Raw genomic sequence first — 20,533 nt, 5'->3', positions numbered from 1 at the left:
CCAACATGTTCTTTAATCAGTTAACGAACCACCTCAGCATTTTCAATATGGAAAAGACATTTACTTACTTAAATGCCCTGATAAAACCGCGGAGCAGCCAAGACCTGGGTTTCATTTACTGTGACAATTCGTGCAGTATCTGATTTACAGCTGTGACAAGGGTTATATTGAATTGGCTTTTGCTTTCCCAACCCAAAGATTTGGAGATTTTTAGAGTGGCCGTGGGAAGGGGTCTCGCATCCAGACCCAGACACGAGAAACACCCACAGTGGGCTCATCCCTCCTCGCCCCCGGTCTTCCTCTCTCTGTCTGAAATGCCTAAAGATGACAATTACAGGAGCCATCTCTTCCTCTCCTGGTCTACATCAGCTTTTTAGCCCTTTCACTCTATTCTTCAGACGCGGGCAATGACTGGTGCCCATGTGGGACGGCAGACAGACACACAGCCCTGCGGGGTGGCTCTGGCTGCTCCTGGTGTCAAAGTTCCTGAGCACCATTTCCCTGGCCTGGGAGTGATGCCAAATGCAAAGGGACGCGGCAGAATTTTTTTAACTTAAAAATTTACCTTATCTCTAAGGGGAAATATTGTGGTCATCCCCTGGGGCCTGCTGGAGGACTGTCACTGCTTCAGAAAGCCCATGACAGCTTAACACCTCTTTCTCCAAGCGTGCTTGAAGATGGAAGCAGGTACCTGCCGTGGGGCTGGATGAGCCTGGGAAGCTGTGCTTTGGGAACAGCACTGGGAGGGCTTGCTCCAGGGGCCTGATCCAGTTGAAGGCATTATGTTTGTGCCCCCAGAATCGAGTGGCCCAGCTCTGGGCTCATTGCAGATAACAAATTCCTTCTGGGAAGCCTGGCACTGCAGAGCGTGCCGGATCACAGCAGGTTAAACACCACCGAGCACATCACTAGCTGGGATTCATTTACCCAGGGGAGTGCAGTGTGAGCATCAAAGCAGGAGCTCTCTGGCAGTGGAAGGAAAGAAAACATTATCCTAAAAGACAGAATCTGCAAGGAGACCGCTCCGTCTTGTTTGCATAGACAATGTCTGTACAGTATCCTACTTCTGCAGCATCCACAAACACCAAACGCTGGTGTTTTGCCTGTTCCTGAACACGAAGCCGTGCCTGGCTCCACACATCCCCTCCCAAAAGCAAACCCACCACATGTGATACGCTGGCAGCAAGCTGTAAGCTAAATGCGAAACGCATGCATCGCGCTGCCAAAGGGGTCTCAACATTTGCAACCTCATTCTTCTGTGCCTGAGGACCCCATCCGGAGGAGTTGTTGAGGGGAGACCCCCTCTGTCTTCATGGGAACCACAGCTCTGGCCCTGGGAAGAAATCAAATGGGCCAGTGCACTGCTGAGACTGCCAGGGGCTGGTGTTGGGCATTGTGGGGGATCAGCTTTTTGACATACGGCATGGGTTAATTTATGTGTGTGCATACTCGCCTTCCTCCTGTGCAAGGGGATCCCTTGCTCGTGGGCAGTCACCGGTGCTGCAGGATTACCCGGGGGCAGCTGGTTCAGCAAAGACAGGAGGAACGGGCTAGGGATGGAGTTTCCCAGCAGAACCCGCCCAAATCCGCTTGCAATCCCACTAACACCAGTGAGAAGCAGCGTGGGCCGAGCAAGGATCCTGTGCTGGTAAACCAGAGCCTCCCTGAGCAAATATCCAGGTCTTGGGAGAAGGACTCACAACTTGCTGGTGCAGAAACGAGCAAACAGCTGGGGAATCTCATGGTTGGCTCTGCTGAGTGCTCTCTGAAAAATCAAAAAAAAAAAAAAAAAAGCAATTGTGGGCCAGGAAAGTAGTTTCTTGGGCTATTTTCAAATACACCAGGCAGAAGGTAGCTCCTCCAAAGTGCCGTGCCAATCCGAGCACCCCTTCGCACAGCAGGGAGGGCGCAGGGTGATTTCCAGCCACTTGCCCGGGGGCTGCGGGCTCAGCACTTGGCTTTGCTCATGGGGGCAACAAATGGTGCAGAGCCCTCCCGGGGGCTGAATGCCTGGAGCTGTGTGTGTGTGTGTGTGTGTGTGTGTACGTACACATTGCTCTCCTGCGCTCCCCCACCATCCCACCCCACCACCCTTCCACAAGCCTTCCCTCCTCCGCAGCTTTCCAAAGCCGAGCAGGGACCCAAGTGATGGAGCCACAGAACCACATCAAGCGCAAGCGCACTTCTAAAAACTCCTTATGGCCAGCAGCAGGGCAGGATGACACATGGGGGAGAAACCTCATCATAGTTAATCTGTGGGGTTTTATGCTTCATCAGCAGAGTGCTCCCACCGGCCTTACACGACGAAATTGCAGATCGTGTCCATGCTACCCCTGAGCAGAGCTTGGGTTCCCGCCAGGCGGGCGACGGAGGACCTGCTCAGGCTGCTTCGCATCTCCGGACGCAGAGTTTCCAGCTGAGTTACCACTAGATGGTGGCAGGGTACAAGAAGTACGGTTATGAAACAGCCTGGACTTTGGTACCAGGGTGGAAAGATCCCTCTGTCTGGTGATGAGGACTCTCTGCGTCCCGGGGCGGCCGGAAGGGCCAGATGGAGTAAAACCCACTCAGCTCGGTCCCCACCACAGTGTGATGTGCTGGAAGATGCTGTTGTACTGCCGTCCCTGCCTTACCAGCAGCCCGGGGCTAAAGAACAAGCATGAAGCCTGCGGGAGAGAAACACAGACAGCAGCAGTGGAGAAACAGAGCCATGGTCAGCCCCTCCACCCAAACCACAGAAAACAGCTCAAGAATTAAGTTATTTTCTGGGTGTGCTATCGCTTAGGGGTCCTAGACACAGCCCAGCTGATAACAGAGAGTTTAGAGGACAGTAACGTTGCAGGGTTTTCCACTGAGGGTTATCCTAAACCGGTCTTGCAATTTTTTTAATCAGGCAAAGCTCTTTTATTAAAGAAATGCAACAGCTGTGGGAAGATGAGCCTGCCTTGGGTGAGCCGGCAGCTCGGATTAGCAGCCAAATGCTGAGCAGTTTGTAATAAATCATTTATTCAGCAAAACGGGGTCCTTTTTCTGTTTGCAAATAACTGGGATGTTCCTGCAGTTGTTTGTGATCAAACAATCTCCCATGCTACAGAAGTCATTTACAGCAGGTTTATTCGGATTGTTGTGTCCTTTGTGAGCTGTACTGGGGGTCTCCAGGACTGACCGGGACAGCTTCCAAAAGGAAATTGATCTCTGTATTTAAAGGATGGAGATCCCATGAAAAAGGAAAGCCGGACTTCTGTGCAACTGAGCTCTTCAGAGCAGAGGGAAGCAAACGCGGCTTTCCCGGGAGCTGAGCAGGCACCCGCTCCTCTGCACGGCGTGTTTGTGCTCCGACCGTGGTCCGTCTGGGTTTGTTTTCAGCACGAGGAGTGGTGGATCAGGATCTCGGCGCGTTTAACCCCCTTCCCCCTGCCAGCACGGCCAGAGGGGGTTGGAAAGGAGCTACACAAGTGACGTACAATTCTTCTGCGAGGCCTGGCCGGCAGGAAAGAGGCTGTTACTTGTAATAGGTAACAGCATTTGCACGGCTCGCTGCTTCCCTTGGTACAGATTTCCCGGCCACCGCCAGCGTCCCCAGGGCCACCCTCCCGGGCTCCAGCATCAGGGAGCGCTGAGAGTGACCCAGCACCCCGGGCTGCCGGCGGGAGGGGGGTTTTCATGGACCCCGGGCAGGAGAAAGCTCTCAACAACGGCAGCACAGTGTCCTCAGCCAGCCCCGCCACAGCGGGCAGCGCTCGGCTTCCCAACCTCTCCCTGGGGCATCCACACGGGGAAAACTGCACCAGCGCTCTGGCCCTTTGGGAGGGTCAGGTGTTTGGTCGGAGTCTGGATGTGCATTTCTGTAATTTAAAATGATGTATGGAAAAGCGCAGGCATAAAAAGGTACAATGTAACTTTGTGCAGAAGAGTAATAATATAAATATGAAAATATCAATATATATATAAATTCATATATAAATATGAAAATATTTATATTATTTCAAATAAATATCCTGGGCTGAATTCCCACGGGAAGTCACCAGTGAGCAGCCTCCACCATTTGCACGTTCTGAGACTCCAAAGTACTTTAAAAATAAAGCCCACGTGGCACCGAGCTCTGCCGGCCGCGGGAGCCGGCGACGACGAGAGCCAGGCTGCAGACCCCTGACACCAGCAGGGCCTAGAAACTCCCAGCAAAGGCTCCCTGGAGTCATTCTCCAAGCTTAATTGAAATCCCAAGGAAACGGAGTGCCTAAATCACTCCGAGCCTCCCCGGAGGTCTCCACCAGTGTTCCCAGCCGGCCGCAGAGCTCAGCTCCTGCACACCAGCCTTGTGCTAATCGGCGACGGGCGGCAGTAACGCAGCCTGCACAGCAACCGGGACGTCTCTCGCAGGAAAGCCAGTTACCATGTGAGCTGCCGTCAAGGCAACAGCTGTGGGTGCGACATTTCTAACCCAGCCCCGTCTAGTTAATAGGAAAACAGCTCATTAATGTTTCACGGGAATATCTTCGCTGCGTACCGGAGCGGCTGCTTGCTGTAATACACTGGAGGTTAGCGGGCTGGGGGATGTAATTGGAGGACACGAAACCAGTCATCTGGAATCTGGCAGAAATTGGGTCAAACTGTTTTCCTTTCCCAAACTTTTAATGACAAACATGCTGGAGAGAAGCAGCTCACTGCACCGAGGCGTGGAGAGGCTCAGGGTCACGCTAACCCCGTGTCCGTCCCCAGCAAGAGCCGACGCTACGGCAAAGCCTGGCAGTAACGCTGCTCCCTTCCTGGCACGCTCTGACATGGGTTTAGGTACTGTGTTGCAGCATGGGAGCAATGTGGCATCGTTTTCCAATCATGCGCCAGTCACAATACTTGCTAGTTTACCCAAAAAGCCTTGTTTCTGGTGGCAGGAGTGTGGCAGGACCATGTGTGTGGGCTGGTGGCCGTCCCTTTGGGATGCCGGCGCCTTTGGGCGCTGCGGCTGCTCCAGGAGGAGCAGAGGGCAGAGAGGGGCAGAGGCAGAGAACTTCCAACCAGGCCAAAAACTGCTTGATAAAAAGAAAAAGAAAAAGAAAGTTATAAAAAAAGTGAATTTACAGTTCTACTGGTTACTGGGAATGCTTGAAATTGGCACCCTAAATGTCCCTTTGGAGACCTTGTAATCACAAAGTGAAGGGAAAGGACCTTCTGTTTAGTGTCTTTTTGACCCGGTTTTGGCAGCAGGCACGGCCTCCCAGTGCGGGAGCTCCAAAACTGGGATTTCTTTCAAACTGGGACTTTGCTGCCGCAGCCCAGGCAGTGATGCCCGTGCCCCGGTGCCCAGGGCTCGGCTGTGTCACCGCAGGCACAAGTAGAGCAGCAGCGCGGCATCACTGAGCTGTCACATCGGTGCCACCGCGTCGGACCCCATCCAGGCAGTGGGGCCAGCGGCTCCCCGGCTCCCGCGGGGGTATGGCTTTGCCAAACCGGGCTGGAGGGGCTGTTACTCTTTTACCTTTCCTGTACAGATTCATTACTCTGGAAAGCATGAGATGATTCCCTCCCCTCCCACTCCCCCCACATAAATATTCCTTGCAATATTCCGAAGCAGAAGTTAGTTATGAAGCAGCCCTGGCGGTGCTCGTGCCCCATCAGGTGGACGGTGGCTTTCGGCAGCAGCGCTGCCGCCGTCCCACAGCCCCCGTTTGGCATCAAGAGTGTTTTTCCTGAGAATACTCAAAATGGGAGTTGACTGCGGTATTCATTTAAGGCTCCCAAAGATTAATTGGTTTGTTTATCCCAGCATCGACCAGCTTCAAAAATGCCCAAAGGAGAGCTGCCTGTTGCACTTGTGCAACTCTGCTCAGCCGTTTGAACACAAGGCTTGCCCAAAACTGGAAGCACGGGAAAAAAAAGCTAGCAAACAAACAAACAAACAAAAAAAGCAACAAAAAATTAACTCTGCAGTGTTTAGATCAACCAAGCCTTGCAGAATTAATAACTCGTGTGTTCCTTGGCAGCTCGGGCGCCGCTGCTGCTGTTTTCTTTTGCCATTAATCCCATTTGGTTACGGTTCTCACGCACTCAGGAATGCTGATTCACCGCGCTCTCGGGGGAGTATAAGTACAGGAGACCGGGATGGTTTCACCAGAGCCATCCTCAGAAGGGCTGGGAAGAAACCTACGGCAGTTTTGTGAAGAGACAAACCAGCGCTCAAAGGTGCATCTTCTTTTTTAATTAACGTGTTTTGAGCAGCCGCTTGAGGAAGGAGGAAACTGAACTGTGGTTGAGATAAAGGAAAAAAAAAAAAGAGGTATTCCTGTAATTTATATTTGGTTAATGATAGCTACTTTTTAAGCTGTATCTGGTATTTTTAAATTTATATTTTAATCTTCATATCACCAACAATGTAAAAAAGATGATAGAAAACAGATAAGTTATACTGGGTAATTACTGAGTAATTCCAATAACAGCGATTCGAGTAAATGTGATTTTCCTACAGTAACACCAAACTTCTAGAAGAAACTAATTTCAATAGATAGGAGGGATTTTTATTGCAAACCCAGATTTTTAGTGTAGTTTCATAAAGAAACATCTTACCTGACCACATTTGGTGAGGACCTTGATCACTTCAGAAGTTCTCGGGTGGGTGCAAGGTCTCGGCAGCCCCGTCCTCCCAGGGGAGGCTGCCGTGACACCCCCAAAACCATGCAGAGGGGTGACGACATGGAAAAGCTTTAGGAGAGGCCCCGACCTTGTTAGACATCTGATAACCCAACCCCGAGCCTGAAATTGCCCTGGAGATGATGTTTTCCTAATTCCGCTGCCATCGCAGAGGGGGTGGCCACGGCCAGCCTGGCACCTTGCACGGCCACGGTTCTACTTGCTCCGTCGGACCATGCGGCTGTTGAGGAGACGTCTCCAGCCGGGAGGAGGGAATTTCCAGGAGAAGGGAACGACCTCAAAGAGCTTTATAAAGAGAATGTATCCATGCACATCGCATGTGGAATTTTTTTGCCAGATCAGTGAGTTTCCTCATGAAATGGCTTCCCAAGCTTTGTACTGCAGCTGCTTACAGTATCTGGGGTCTAAGGTGCATTTTTTTTCCTCCATTTAACGGTAATTATGGTGCCTGCAAGCAAGAAGGAGAAATCTAAGCTGTAAGTTGTTACTACTGCGTGATCCCAGCTGGTCATGGCTGTTAGCAAAGTCAATGCGTGAAGGTTGAGCTACATTCATCTGTTTGGCATCAGAAGTCCAGACAAACAGCTTAAGCTTGCACACCTTTTATATTTAAATGCCAAGCAATGGATGTCTCCAGAAAGCAAATAATCTCTGCTTTGAACCGTCTCCTGAAGGGATGCACAAGTCTTTTGAGCTGCTTATTTCTTTCCACTGGAGATAAAGAGAGAGCTTGGATGATGAATGTGGGCTTGGGGGACCAGATCAGCAGCCAGAGCCAATTCCAGCCTGAACGCTGGCAACACTGAGAATATTTGTGCTAAAACAAAAGCGGTGATTTTTAATCTAGGATTTCTGCTTTTCTTTCCATCCCTCCAAGCAGCTCAGGAGAGTCGTATGGGGAGCAGCAAGGTTCAGAAGGGCAGTCACGCTCCTGTCCCTGGTCACCCAGGGGTGTTGGGCAGCGTGGCTATTCCCCGCTAACGAACAGCAGCCATCGGGGCTCCCTCTGAGGTCAGAGCTGGGAAATAAAAGCAGAAGGGAGGTTCTGCTGCAGAACAACAACTCACCTCCCCACCCAACGTGATGCTGCAGGAGAGGGATACTGGGGTTGTCCTGGGATTGCAATCAGTTTGCAGCGTGTTAATAAACCAGAAAACAAAGACAAATCCCTGCTGCCCAGAGACCCGCGAGGTCGCCCGCTCCTCCTGGCGAAGCAGTTTGCCGTCACGCACTGCCGTGGTCTGGCTCGGCGGGCGCCGGCTCAGCGAGACACAGCGGGGCGATGCCGGGGGCCGCGGGGAGAGGGGCGTTGGAGCGGGGAGCCGGAGGGGGGACAGGGCTGCCGGTGCCACCGCATCTCTGGGTGCACGGCTCGGCACAACACTGGGAGCGGGGAGGGAGGCGAGCAGCGATTAGGATGCTGCAAGCACCCCCCCGCCCTCTTGGGCAAACCTGCCAAAGCAGCGTGATTTTTGCTTGTGAAATGAGGCAGAGAAGGAGCAAAAGCAGCTCAAAATGCAAGGATTCACCGTTCAGCAATGAAATATGACAGCACTATGTCCTCTCTTTTCACACCCCCCCCAGCTCAGAGTGCCGGCAGCCCCTCCTGCGGCACGACCCCGGCACCGCGCTCGCCTTTCACACGGGGGGAAATACAAGAAGGCAGCGGAGCGGCAGGGATTTGGCGTGACCGTCCCGTTGGGAACAGGGTGGCCCTGCCTCCCCGGTGCCCGTTCGCTGTGCCGATGCCGCGCGGCGTTGGCCAGATGCGGGCTCTCGGCAGGGCAGGCAGCCAGCGGGCTATATTTAGCAACAGCAACAAAACAGGCAGCGGAATCAGCTGACTGTAGGCAGGGAGCCTGATGCTCGGGTTAGTTTTAGACAGCACATATTCTGCCCTGAAAACGGGGAGAGGGAGAGACGCGGGAGCTGAAGGCCGCCCGTCTGTCCGCACCCGGCAGCAGCGCAGGTAAGGGGAGGCCGTCGCCAAAGCTGGGGTCTGGAGGCAGGCTGCCTCCCAAATATTGCTGGGAAGGAGCCAGGATGGGTGCGGGATGCTCCAGGCGTGGCCGGGAGGGGAGGCCGCGGGGCTGGGGGGGTCCCGCTGTCTGCGTGCCGGCAGGATGGTGGGTGGGAAGGTGACCTCGGTGAAGGGGATGGCGTCCGGGCTGGCACCGAGACACCTCATCAGAAGAGTTTTATTGTAAATACGTAATTTAATTTCCTTCCGGAGGAAGGGCACGTTAACAGGACTTAGTTAACGATTAGCGCTATCATAAGTTAACCCAACATTATCTGAAGCATCCGGCTGCCCCCTCGATGCCAGGGCAGGACGGGCGGGTGACTGAGCCGAGCCTGGGCAAGGGGCGGGAAGGAAGGCGGAGGAGCAAGCCCTAATGCTTAAAAAAATGAGAAGAAAGGAGCAGACAGGATAAAAAAAAGGAAATAAAAAGGCCATAAGCTTTAAAACAAGCACCTCCTGCTCTCAGCCCAGCAAATCCCAGCTTGGCTGACTTTACCGATAGCACCTGAGATGGAAACCAGTAAAAGCCAGCAGTGGCTGCGGAGGGATGGGCACCCCCGAGCTCTGCCCCGGGCTCGGCGCGAGCTGCTCATGGTGCTCTGAACGCGAGCTGCAGCTTCGCAGGGAGGTTCAACAAAGCCAGATTTATCTCCAGCAATGACAAGCAAGGCATTAAAATAGCCAGCAAAGCACTTTCGTGTTTAGTCACACAACAAAGCTATATTGTGTCGGCAGATTATTCACATACAAATTCCATTGGAGGGGGATAGTAAAAAAAAAATTAAAAATGGATCCAGACTATGTGGTCCTTTCTGCCAGAAGGGGAGATAAGCAAAGCACAGGGGAGAGTATTTGGAGAGGGGGAAAAAAAAAAATCAGTCCAGTTTGCAAACACTGTAACAGGAAATATTTGTACAAAAAGGTTTACTTGATTAGTGGGAGAAATTTGATGGAAATCCATCCTAAAAAGAGCTGAGGATAGCTATTTGAATATAAGGGACATGAATTAAATCCCTTTGACTCTACGTAAGCATTTAGGGAAGGCTCTACCACTCCATAACTACGTTTGTGAACCACTGGCAGAGACAAAAACGAACACGTTTGTACACTGTCACCTACGGCTTCTAGGAGAGATCAGCTGTAACGTCACTATCTCAGGGACGGTCCCCATGGGGGCAGGTCAGCTCCTCTCCTGCTGAGATCAGCTCTCGCCTGTTCGGACACTACGTGAAGTCAGAGCCCTGTTACAGCGAACCAACCCGCGGGGGGGTATTAAGTAAGGAGAGTAGTTTGTCCCTTGCTGGTACAGCCGGACAGTGAGAGGAGCCAGCGTCCCTGCACCACGCTGCTGCAGCTGCCGGCCCCCTGCGCTGCTTCAGAAGGGAGCGCCGCTGCTGAGCTCTTTAACGAACCTTTAATTTTCTACTGCACTTAATCACTTGGCTTCTTTTGTATGCATGGGTATGAAGCCATGGATATAGAAGTACCGCCAGCAAACTTTAAAAATGCAGTTGCTCTAAACACCACTGTTTGCCAGAAGAAAACACGAGGTGGCTGAGGTAGCACGGACTCCACAGAAACAAGCCCTGAATTTCTTTACCTGACTTTCACATGCTGATCATGTCTGGTCTGTTCTTTGCAGCCATGGCACCCCGGATAAGACTGAATCTTTCAAAGCCTCTCCCAACCATACGGGAAACCCACGAGGAAGCGATGGAAGATTCAACCAGCAACCCAAAGCGCACTGGAAGCACTGCAGCCAGCCCAGACGCGTACTCCAGTGATGACTACGCTCAATCCATCTGCCACCTCGCCAGACCCACCTTCCCGGGCCTTCCTGAAAGCATCCGTAAGGTTCAGGACAGAAAAACCCCGAAGACCCTTGATGACAGGTCATGGTCTCCTTCACAGCAGGAAATGTCAAAATGTAAATTGACCAATTTCATCTCAAATGTGGTGCCGCTGAGAAAAGTCACCCCCGCGGAAGCCAACTTCTGGTCCAGAGAGGACCCCCTGGCACAGATTTACACCCACGCAGGAAAGCTCTGCTCCTCCAAGGCTTCTTTGTACGGTAAAAGCTCCAGCACTGGTTACTCCCAGTGCAGCTCTTCCTTCCCCAACAGTGAACTTCATCCCCCAACCATGAAAGACAAAGCCACAGGGAACCCCAACTCGCCGCGAGTGTTCAGTTTTCCAAGACTTCCCTCCCCAAGACCAGTGCAGAAAGAAGCGGTCTGCTTGGAGCTGAGGTGTCCCAGAGGAGAGGAGGGAGCAGTTTTAGCGAGTAACCTGAGTCAGAAAGAAGACGGCTCCGTGTTCATCGCTGGTGAGGAGCCTTCGCCGTGCTCAGCCAGAGGGAAGCTGCTGGGAAACCCAGTCTTGTGCTGCTCTGTAAGGAAGCAGAGTTGTTTGTTCAATACAGCAGGCGCCAATGAAAAAGAAGGGAGAGAAACTCCTCAATGTGACAAAAATGCAACGGGGGGTGTCCCCACTAAGCAGAGATACTCTGAGTGCTTCCAGGTAGCTAAAAAAGCCGTGATCCATAACTGGATTTCAGAGCACAGATGCATCTGGAAAGAAGCAAAGGTAAAAGCTTGTTTGCTCCCAGCCATCGCTGAAGTGTGAAGAAGTAGCTGCTCAGAATAATTTTATTCACAAGAAATAACTAGAAGCTCTCCCTGGAGTCCTTACACAGAAAACATGGCTTGAATGTGCATGCAAGTCGGGCAGACTTTAGCGACCCATCATATCCCCCGTCAGTGGGCAAAGGCACAATTCAGAGTCTCATCCGCTAAGGAAACAGCAACTGATTCTCATTCTGGAAAGGCAACAGCTCATAAAGCATCTCCCCCCACCTATTGCCCAGAACTGCCCTGAGCACGGAGAAAAGCAGAGAATATAAACCCCATCTGCTCTGGAGGAGAAGAGATCTGCGGGAACATCAGACTACTGGTGTTTTCCGGCAAATGCCAAACAGCCAGACGTCGCCCACACCTGGGTAAAGTTATTCTGAAAGGAACATTTTGACCGATGCTTGGACAATCCTGCGTGTGCTCTCTGTGACACATACGTTCACTAGGAGACCCGCTATAGATCACCGTCAACACCAGAATGACCCTGGGTAGGTCACCTGTTAGTGCAGTACCGCAAAGAAATATCTTTAAAAAAATATAAGAAGTCTTTTATGAGGATTTGCTAGAGGGCAACATCGAGAATATCAAAACTCCTCCAGGTGGGGGGTTTCCTCTTGCTTACCCTGGCACAACCCTGTTACCGTCACTCCTTGCTTCACCCTTGGCAGGAGGAGAGCCAGGCGCCAGCGCTGCGGCTCTCCTGGAGCTGTAACAACCTGTGATGCCACCTCTAAAAAACCCCGGTATCGCGCTGGTCTCTGCCCCGTCGCCCCCGCACCAGCCGGGCCGTGCACCGTGGGCACCCCCAGCGTGTGCTGCGGGGGTGTGGGAGCCCCAGGAGCTCGCGGGGGCTCCGCAGGCTCAGCGGCACCACGCGGAGAGCAGCTTCGGCTGAGGGACAGCCTGGGGACGCCGGGCTGGCCTTCACGGGACCCGAACGTAAAACAATCATTTCTGGGTTTCCCTTCCTATCTGTGCTTCTGTGTTCTCGCCTACCTGGCCGTGCTAACGCTGCTGTCTGTGCTTCGCCTGCTGCTGTGAGACCGCAACGTGAAAAACCCACACGTGCATGTTACAACCCCCCAGCACACCACACGTATGAGCCAATGCAGCTGATGTTAGTGCTGCACGGGGTGCCCGTAGGAAGAGAAGCATTCCCGCGCTGCTGCGCGGTCCCAGCGTGGTGCGGTGAGCACGTGGCCACGGCCATCCCTCGCTGCTGCGCGGAGACATCTGCACCCAGAGAAGCGTCTGCTGCGGGCAGGACGGCCGCGCGCACCCGCGTTTGGTACCGCACTACGGCACTCTCCGTAGCCAGACAAGAGAAGGAGGTGAGAAAACTGCAAAGCAATACTAGCGTGATTATTACTACTACTACTGGGAATACATCTTTTTGGCACAGAGGAGAGCAGAGGGACCAGGCTGTTTGTTCAACCGCGGTTAAGGTGGGAAATACCACCGGAAAGCTGCAATTATACAAAGGCTCGCAAGTGACTTCTCAACCACCCTCAAGCAGACTAAATCAGAAGGCAACTTCTGCTCAGTACCAACACGAGTGTAAATACGCCCGAGGATCAAAAGGTGAGCATATTCAAGCTTCTCATTCCCACATCTCTTACCTCAAATATTTCTTCTCCTGTTGAAACTCATTAGCGCTGTGGAGCTGAACTGCTTCTCGTCTTCGTTTTTGAACTAGCCCCGTGGCAAGAACAAAAGTGAAGGTGGCTCCAGCATTTGTCAGAGCCGATGGAGAGAGCTGGATCAGGGAGGTGCCGGCCTGCTCTGCCTCCGCATCTTTCCCTTCCTTCTCAGGTTAATGCCGGGATTCAATGATGCTTGTCCTCATTGCCCTGCTGACGTTTTAGTTTCTCTCTGTGTGAATGTTTATGACACTAATGCCTAGCAAGTCTTGTGCCAACTGCATGTATCACTGCTTTTGACAGAGAAAACAAATAAAACCGTTACATCGAGCTGCTGTTTCCGTTACTGCAGAACCACAGGTGACTATTCTCAGTGCAGGGCTGGTCCACAGCACATGAGCTTATGACTCGCCACCCAAACACCTTCTCATCCCACCAGGCCACCAACAGAGCCAGCTCCCAGGCCCTTTCCCCACACATCCGATGCCTTGCAAAGCTTTTCTGCCTTGCCAGGGTCAGGCCTTCTGTGCCCAGGACCCAGGCAATCACAGAATCACAGAATGGCCAGGGTTGGAAGGGAGCTCTGGAGATGATCCGGTCCAACCCCCTGCCAGAGCAGGGTCACCCAGAGCAGGTGGCACAGGAACGCGTCCAGGCGGGTTTGGAATGTCTCCAGAGACGGAGACTCCACCACCTCTCTGGGCAGCCTGTGCCAGGGCTCTGCCACCCCTAAAGTAAAGAAGTTTTTCCTCATGTTGAGATGAAATTCCCCGTGTTCCAGTTTGTGTCTGTTGCCCCTTGTCCTGTCACTGGGCACCACTGAAAAGAGTCTGGCCCCAGACTCGATAAATCCTATCTTGAAAAGCACAGCCCTCCCCTTCTCCACCATCACCTTTGTTGGGAACGAGCACGTCAGCCCCTGTGAAGTCGCTGGGCAATTAACTGCTGCAACAGCTCCCGGGATGAGGCAGTTTTGCAGCTGTGTAACACCATCCATCTCCCGCGGACGCTCTGGGCGGGCTGGGCAAGGAGCCGGTGTGTGGGGCAGCCCCTCGCCCCGCTGCTGCCGGCGTCGGCTGCTGCAACAGCCCCGCGGGTCCCCAGAAGGCGACCGAGAGCTGCCGAGGGAGCCTGCAGTCCTACCAGAGGGAAATAAACGGGATGCGTTGGACGCGGTGACATGGCATGTAGTTATACAGCCCTTTCCTCCCTGTTCCCTGCTTTAGTGTCCGTACTGCCCCATGGATGCACACCTGGGGCCACTGGGAAGCGCTCCCTCTCTTTTCCTCTATACAAAAGAGTGGTTGAGAAATCAGCAGTCGGGATAAACCTGCAGAAGTCACGGCCTGTTCCGAAGGGCTCCCAGACAATAAAGAATACCTTATCTAGGAATTTAGGTCACGGAGTGAGATAAAAGCCATGCTGCTTCCATGGCCAATCTCATGGCAGCCTCTGCATTTGAAGTCACTGGCAGAAAAACCTCATTTATTGAGATCACCAGAACTGCCAAAGGGATTTGGATTAATTTGAATGGGGAATTGGTATCCAAATCCCACCGGCAGCTTTCAGTCTCAGCCTTCGCAACCGGTTCACAAGCAATCCAAGGGCTAACATGCAATTTTGCTTGCATGATCATGCAGCCTTTTACTGCTGCAAACAGCAAATGCAGTTGGACACGGAAAATCACGACCAGAATTTACAAACCAGAGACGGCGAGGTAGAAACAGAACTGTCCCACTCTTCCCTCAAATGCTTGTCTTTTAAGCGGCAAAGATACCGATCAGGTCAAATCAAAGGTGAGGAAGAAAAAGCTCCATGAGCCTCGTTAATGGTTTCTGATGATTAGACCTGTACGATGCAGAAGCAGCTGAGAAACTCCTGCAGCAGCCGCAGCACATGGAGACCCCCACCCACCGCAGGAGGGGCCTCTGGGCCAGCACCCACAGCCGGGAAGACAGATGTTGAGCAGAAGCTAAAATACGAGCCAGCAGCGTGATTACGGACAGGGGTAGGTGACGAGCGGGTCGCTCTCGGTGAGGGAACAAACGCCCAGAGACGAGCTGGGGCAGATTGACGGGCTGCACAAGAACCGGGAGATGCAGGAGGCGCCGAGCGAGGTTGGCAAAACCAGTTTCTAAAAAAGGGTCTTTAAATGTGAGCCTGAAGTTAGGATAAAAGCAACTATTTATGTTTTAACAAAAAAAAATCCAACTCTAAAAGCTCCAAGAGAAAACATGGTGCCTAATTTACGGGGATCAGACCCAAGCCCCCGGCAGAACTCAGGGGCTTAAAGCAGAGGCTTCGTGGATGGTGCATCAGGCTTTTGCCATGCCCTGAAGTGCCTGCAATTGGGCCTAATTGCTTGTTGAGGGCATATTTTAATTAACTTTGAGCCTTCCTAGGTGGAAAGTAATGATAAATGGTGCACAATGAAGTTAAACTGCATTTAGTGACTAAGCAGGAATCCCTCAGCTTTGAATGAAAACCTCGTATGTCCCATCAGCAACGCGATTAATGGCAAAGCACTTTGCATTTGCAGCTGTAACCGCAGGCAGAAGAGCAATCTGAAATGACGGCTGAAAGCTTTTCTGCTTGTATTTGAAGAGCCAGATCATTCGAGCACCGCGCTCTGCCTCGCTCACCAGAGCCCACATGTGTTTTTGTGGGTGGCATCACTTATGTGGGCCACAGTTGACAGCGGTGCTGAGTCCTGAAGCACCACATCTTGGGCTCGTGGCCTTTTTCCGTGCTCTGGGATTCTCAAGCATAACTTAATTTGCCTGGCACGAGCTAGAGCTGATGCAAAATACATGTTGTGTAAATACAGAGATAATGTTCCTGGTAATCGCAGCCTTCCTGGAATTAATGCTCCTGGAGGCAACGATTCCGAGGACTGTTGTGAGGAGCTGTAGGAAAACTGGGCATTTTTGGAATACCATTTAGTTGCTACATAATGTTTGACCAAATGCCATTTAAAATCAAAGGGAACCTCTAAGTGCTTTGGGATGGGCTTGTAACGGGAATAATTTTCTGCTGCATTTAAAGCACAGATTTCTAATAGCAGCCGATGAGGGAAATCAAATTATTAGTTTATTTATTTGTGTGCGTGTGTTGGCATTTTGTCAATCATTTCTTGTCTTTGCTTTTGAATTAATCTAGCTGAAAGCCCCTCAGCCTGCTGGGAGCTTGGCAAAAACCGTGTGTTAACCACGTTTTATCCGCCTGCACTTCACACAACTTGCAGCGACTTTTCCCCTCCGCCATCAGCAAGTCTCGGTTCTGCAAAGCGGGGCGGTCACGCGAGGTGAAAGCAGAAGCAGCCGGCAGGGAGCCTGCCACATCTCATCTGATGGTGGAATATGACAACTAAAAGTCAGTTGAGTTTAGCTGAACGTTCCGTTATTTTTCCCTTGGTCACAAATGTGCAGGAGAGAAAGCGGTGTTGTGCAGGAGACCAGCGGTGCCGGGCTGCAAGACTTATATCTTTCCAGCACACTCGATGGAGCATCGGCTGGAGCTTACCTGGCTCAGCTTCAGAAAAGGGAGATGCCACGTCTTGAGTGTCCAGACTCCAAAGCAATTACACGAGAAATACCAACTTTGCTCGCGATGCTCGTCACGCTCCCCCTCAGCTCACGCTAGAGAAGCACCAAACTGCACAGCAAATGTTGTGACGTTTGCTGGCAGATGGCTTTTATGGGTTAGGAAAGCCAACTGCCCACCGGGTCCTGTTCAGCCGGGTGCTGTACGGACGCACGGAGAGCGGCTGTCCCCGACTTGCTGAGCCTATGAGCCATTCAAACGTCATTAGCGAGATTAGCCGGGTCCTTCAGATTAAGGCTGACCTGCACGAAGAGCAAAGGAACCTGAGCGTGGTCCTCACGCAGAGCCCAGCCAGCGCTCCTAGTCAGAAATATTCCCTGTCTTTAGGGCAAGCAACTACAAGCACAGCTTTGATCATTCCCAGTTTTGAATCCAGAAAGACCGTACTCAGGACCCCAGTTCAAGGATGTCCGAGCAGCTGACGCTGCAATTAGCAGCAGTTTGGCAGTGATGGCAACACAAGTTTCGTCTCCTGCGCGGGCAGAGCAGGTAGGGCCGAGCTGGAGAAGCTGCAGCTGGGGCTCTGCTGCTGCGCCCAGACCCAGCTCAGCCCCAGCACCCCCTGAAACACCCCCGTCCCGCTTCCACGAGGTGCTACGAGAGGACAGGCAGCGTGGCCGAGGCGCCGCGACGTCCCAGCTGCTCGGCAGATGTGCAGGTGTCCCCCGCGAGGGTCGGCAGCACAACCCGCTCCTCGGACGCCGGTTGCTGTGCACACACTCAACGCTGCCTCCGCTCAAAACCGGTTTGTTGGAACAAGGGTGCATGGGTGGAAAATTAAAAGTAGAGGATTCCGGGAGAAAGCATCAGGCCTTCGTGCTGTGCAGGGTCAGCTCCTGGAATTAATTGCTGCAGGATGTCAACAAGATGAAATTTAGCAGGATTCAAGAGAGGATTAGACAGTCCTGTGATCAGGAGCGTTTGTGCAATGCTAACTGGGTCAAAGAAATACAAGAGAAATTAAGTGTTGTGCTTCCCTGAAGGGCTGAGCTGGTACCAGCTGGATTTAAAACACATTCCTCCCAACCTCCCCTTCCCAATCTTTTTATAGCAACAAGCAAATAGCAGGGTCTATTGCAAAGTCTCTTCTCTTTCCTTAGAACAATAAATAAAGCATCGCCTGCTCTAGGAGGTCCCCGAGAATTGAATTCCGAGACTGGTCACGGAATCACGGATCACGGAATCACAGAATTTCAGAGTTGGAAGGGGCCTCTAGAGATCATCTGGTCCAACTCCCCTGCTCAAGCAGGATTGCCCAGAGGACGTTACTCAGGACTGCATCCAGGCGGGAATGGCACGCCGGTCCATGCCATGGCGTGTGGTGACACCCTCCTCTTGTAATTTTAAAGATAGGAAATGAACGTTTTAACTTCTCTGCTGCCTCTGTGCTTCAGATCAAATCATTTATCAGGAAGAGAATGAGCTGCACAATAAACTGGCTGCAGATGAGAGCTGGCTGGGTCTCCACCCTTTAAACCCTTTTCTAAGCATAATTAACCAAATTAATTATATAAGAATAGGATAGCATCAACCAGAAAAACATGCAGGGGTGATAGCTGAATCCAAAAGCCAACACTGGCAGCATGGCAGGGAAGTGTCGGGGGGCAGTGGATTCTAGCACTGCAGAGAGGAGAAGAAATTGGGTCTTGCCGCGGGTAAGCAAAGCAAGAACCCCAGTGAGACACGGACGTCGCTCTTCAAGTGGGCAAATACACACTAACTGCTCCACGGAGGCAGCTCCTGGAGGTAGCTCCCATGGAGGTCGTAGCTGGCAGCTGAGGCGCTCAGTAAGATCTTTTCCAAAATTTTCTTTTTCATTAGAAAGACGCTGACAAAAATCTATGTAGTCTTTGCACATTTTTCTGACACGGTAAAAATGCTCCTGGCTCAATATACCAGAAGGCACGGAGCACCGCCTGTGACAGCAAGGGCAGTAAAACCCACTCCAGGCTCATCTGTTCACTTGATTAAATTTCCCTGTCTTCAACAAAAGGATTCAGAGAGAAATGTCTCGCTAAACTTAACACTGGCAGCAGAATGTTACCGGTAATCTCAGTCCAGCAGCGGAAATCTTTGGATTCTGCGGCCAAAGACAAAACCTTCTTCTTACAGTCCGTTGGAAATGATACGGGATAGAAAGGAAAACATGTCAACTTTTAAATATCATCCCATCAGGCTTGGCAGAAATTTGGGATGCCCATTGCCTTCGAAATTTTGGTATTGGAAAATAAGGATGAAAACAACTGCTGCCCAAATTGCCAAGGAAACAAACCCTCCTCAAACCTCCCCACCAAATTCTGTTGCATCCAATGCCGTTTGGTTGATTCTAGCAATTTCGCTTCAAATTGAAACTCAAACTGGGTTTGCAAAATGGTATTGCATTTTCTGTTTCCCTTATTGCCTGCTCTTCCAGGAATAGCAACGCTTAATGCGATCTGTGACAACTTTCTCAGACTCCCAGACACGGCAGGGCCGCGAGGGCCCAGCTATCAGACAGAACTCTCTAATTAGGATTTATTAGAATCCTTTTCTTTCTCATTAACAGTATCAAGGGCTACATTTACACGGCGGTTTTTCACAAGTATCTTTTTTTTTTTTTTTTCTCTTTCTAGAGAAGCGTTTCTCGCTTGGACCATAATTAAACAGTTGGACTGTAAGATTTTACTGCTCCTGGTACAAGCACTTACATCCCGATCCGCGCGAGCTCCCGAGCTATTTCAGCTCCATTGTACTTACAACAGACAGCACTTACGGATCGCTATGGCTCAGGGCCTTTGCAGACGTATTTCAAGAGCCACTGCTTTCTGAATCTTAGAGTGTTTTTAAAATCACCATGAAAGTGCCAGACCGCACACATTTCTCCCGCTGGGGACAGAGGAGGGACCAACCCACCTGACAGAGGGAAGGCACATTGCTCAACCTGCCACGAGAGGTACTCCAGGCAGGACACGGACACCCGCCCTTCTCATACCCTTCGATCTACCCGAATGTGGAGCAATTGCACCTCGTCATGCTCCCCCCGCACGCTTCAGCTCCCGGGAGGTGACGGTCACCTGCAGGACACGAGGGAGCAGAAACGGCCGAGGAGCCTGAGCTGGGGACCGCAGGCACCATCCGCTGCGCAGTCCGGACACCCAGGACCTTCAGCAGGTTACTGGCTTTTGGAGTTATTTTTGCATTCTGTAGAATGGGAGTCATTCTTCCTCAGGGCAAGACAGAGGGGTAAGATCACCCAAGCCTGTAAGAAAAGATAATTATATAGAACCAGATTTTTCATAGCAGCAAAGAATTGCAGTGGCAAACGAGGAGCACGTGCTGCAGCGCTGGGTGGGTTCTCTCTCTTTATTCATTTCAATAGTTCCTACAGGGCATGAGTAATACAAAGACAAATGTAGCGACAAGGCTGGATCCCTACTGAAGATGATGTAACTAGATGAAACCGGAGTTTTCACACTGTCAGATGTGAAAGCTTAATTGAACTGTACAGCCATACCGAAGGCTCAGGATGGACCCAGCTCACTGGACCGCGAATCCCTGGGTTTGGTGCTGCAGGTCAGACCCTCGCCCTCCCCGCCGGTGGGGGTTCGGTGGGTTGGGATAGATCCCAGGGAAGCCACTCTGTTCTGCATGCACACGTGGTAACTTCATCTGTCGTACTCCTGGAATATCACTTTTTCCCAGTGAAAGCCCAGTGGAATTAATAGAAAATTTCCTGTTGGCCGTCTTGGGCCAAGACCCAAATTTCTACCTTTTGTTCATCTCCCTCCTCCCTCACTGCTCCCTGGATGAAGGATTCCACCTAAGGGAGAAATTGTTACCCAGAGTGATCCCAGTGCTTCCTGTAGTCTGTTACCTAAACGCAGACCAGAAATGCTGCTAGTTTAACGTGCGCGAGTGCTTGCAGGAGTAGCCCACGCCAAATACAGGGGTACGGCCTCTCAGGGAGCAGCTGAGGAAGTCTAAACCTTCAGCTGCACTGAAAAAACACT

At 51.8% G+C, this 20,533-nt stretch overlaps 1 protein-coding gene across 2 annotated transcripts; it reads left to right on the top strand.

Moving 5' to 3' along the window:
• The first annotated feature begins 6,084 nt into the window (after window positions 1-6,084).
• LOC134522091 (uncharacterized) lies at window positions 6,085-13,271 on the top strand. Of its 2 annotated transcripts, none has more exons than XM_063349391.1 (2): window positions 6,085-6,180; window positions 10,311-13,271. In XM_063349391.1, exon 2 carries the CDS (start codon window positions 10,313-10,315, stop codon window positions 11,291-11,293), a length of 981 nt encoding a protein of 326 aa, XP_063205461.1. In that variant the 5' UTR covers window positions 6,085-6,180; window positions 10,311-10,312; the 3' UTR covers window positions 11,294-13,271. The 2 variants fall into 2 exon arrangements, with proteins under 2 accessions (XP_063205461.1, XP_063205460.1); XM_063349390.1 differs by lacking the exon at window positions 6,085-6,180 and adding an exon at window positions 8,296-8,614.
• The last annotated feature ends 7,262 nt before the right edge of the window (window positions 13,272-20,533 follow it).

This window comes from Chroicocephalus ridibundus, chromosome 11 (genome assembly GCF_963924245.1).
Source record: "Chroicocephalus ridibundus chromosome 11, bChrRid1.1, whole genome shotgun sequence".
NCBI lineage: Eukaryota > Metazoa > Chordata > Aves > Charadriiformes > Laridae > Chroicocephalus > Chroicocephalus ridibundus.
The sequence above is the reverse complement of the archived record's forward strand: the minus strand, read 5'-3'. Positions and strand labels throughout refer to the sequence as shown.

Bases quoted from the DNA above. Each gene is read 5' to 3' on its own strand.
- LOC134522091 (XM_063349391.1), top strand. From the start codon at position 10,313: ATGGCACCCCGGATAAGACTGAATCTTTCAAAGCCTCTCCCAACCATA.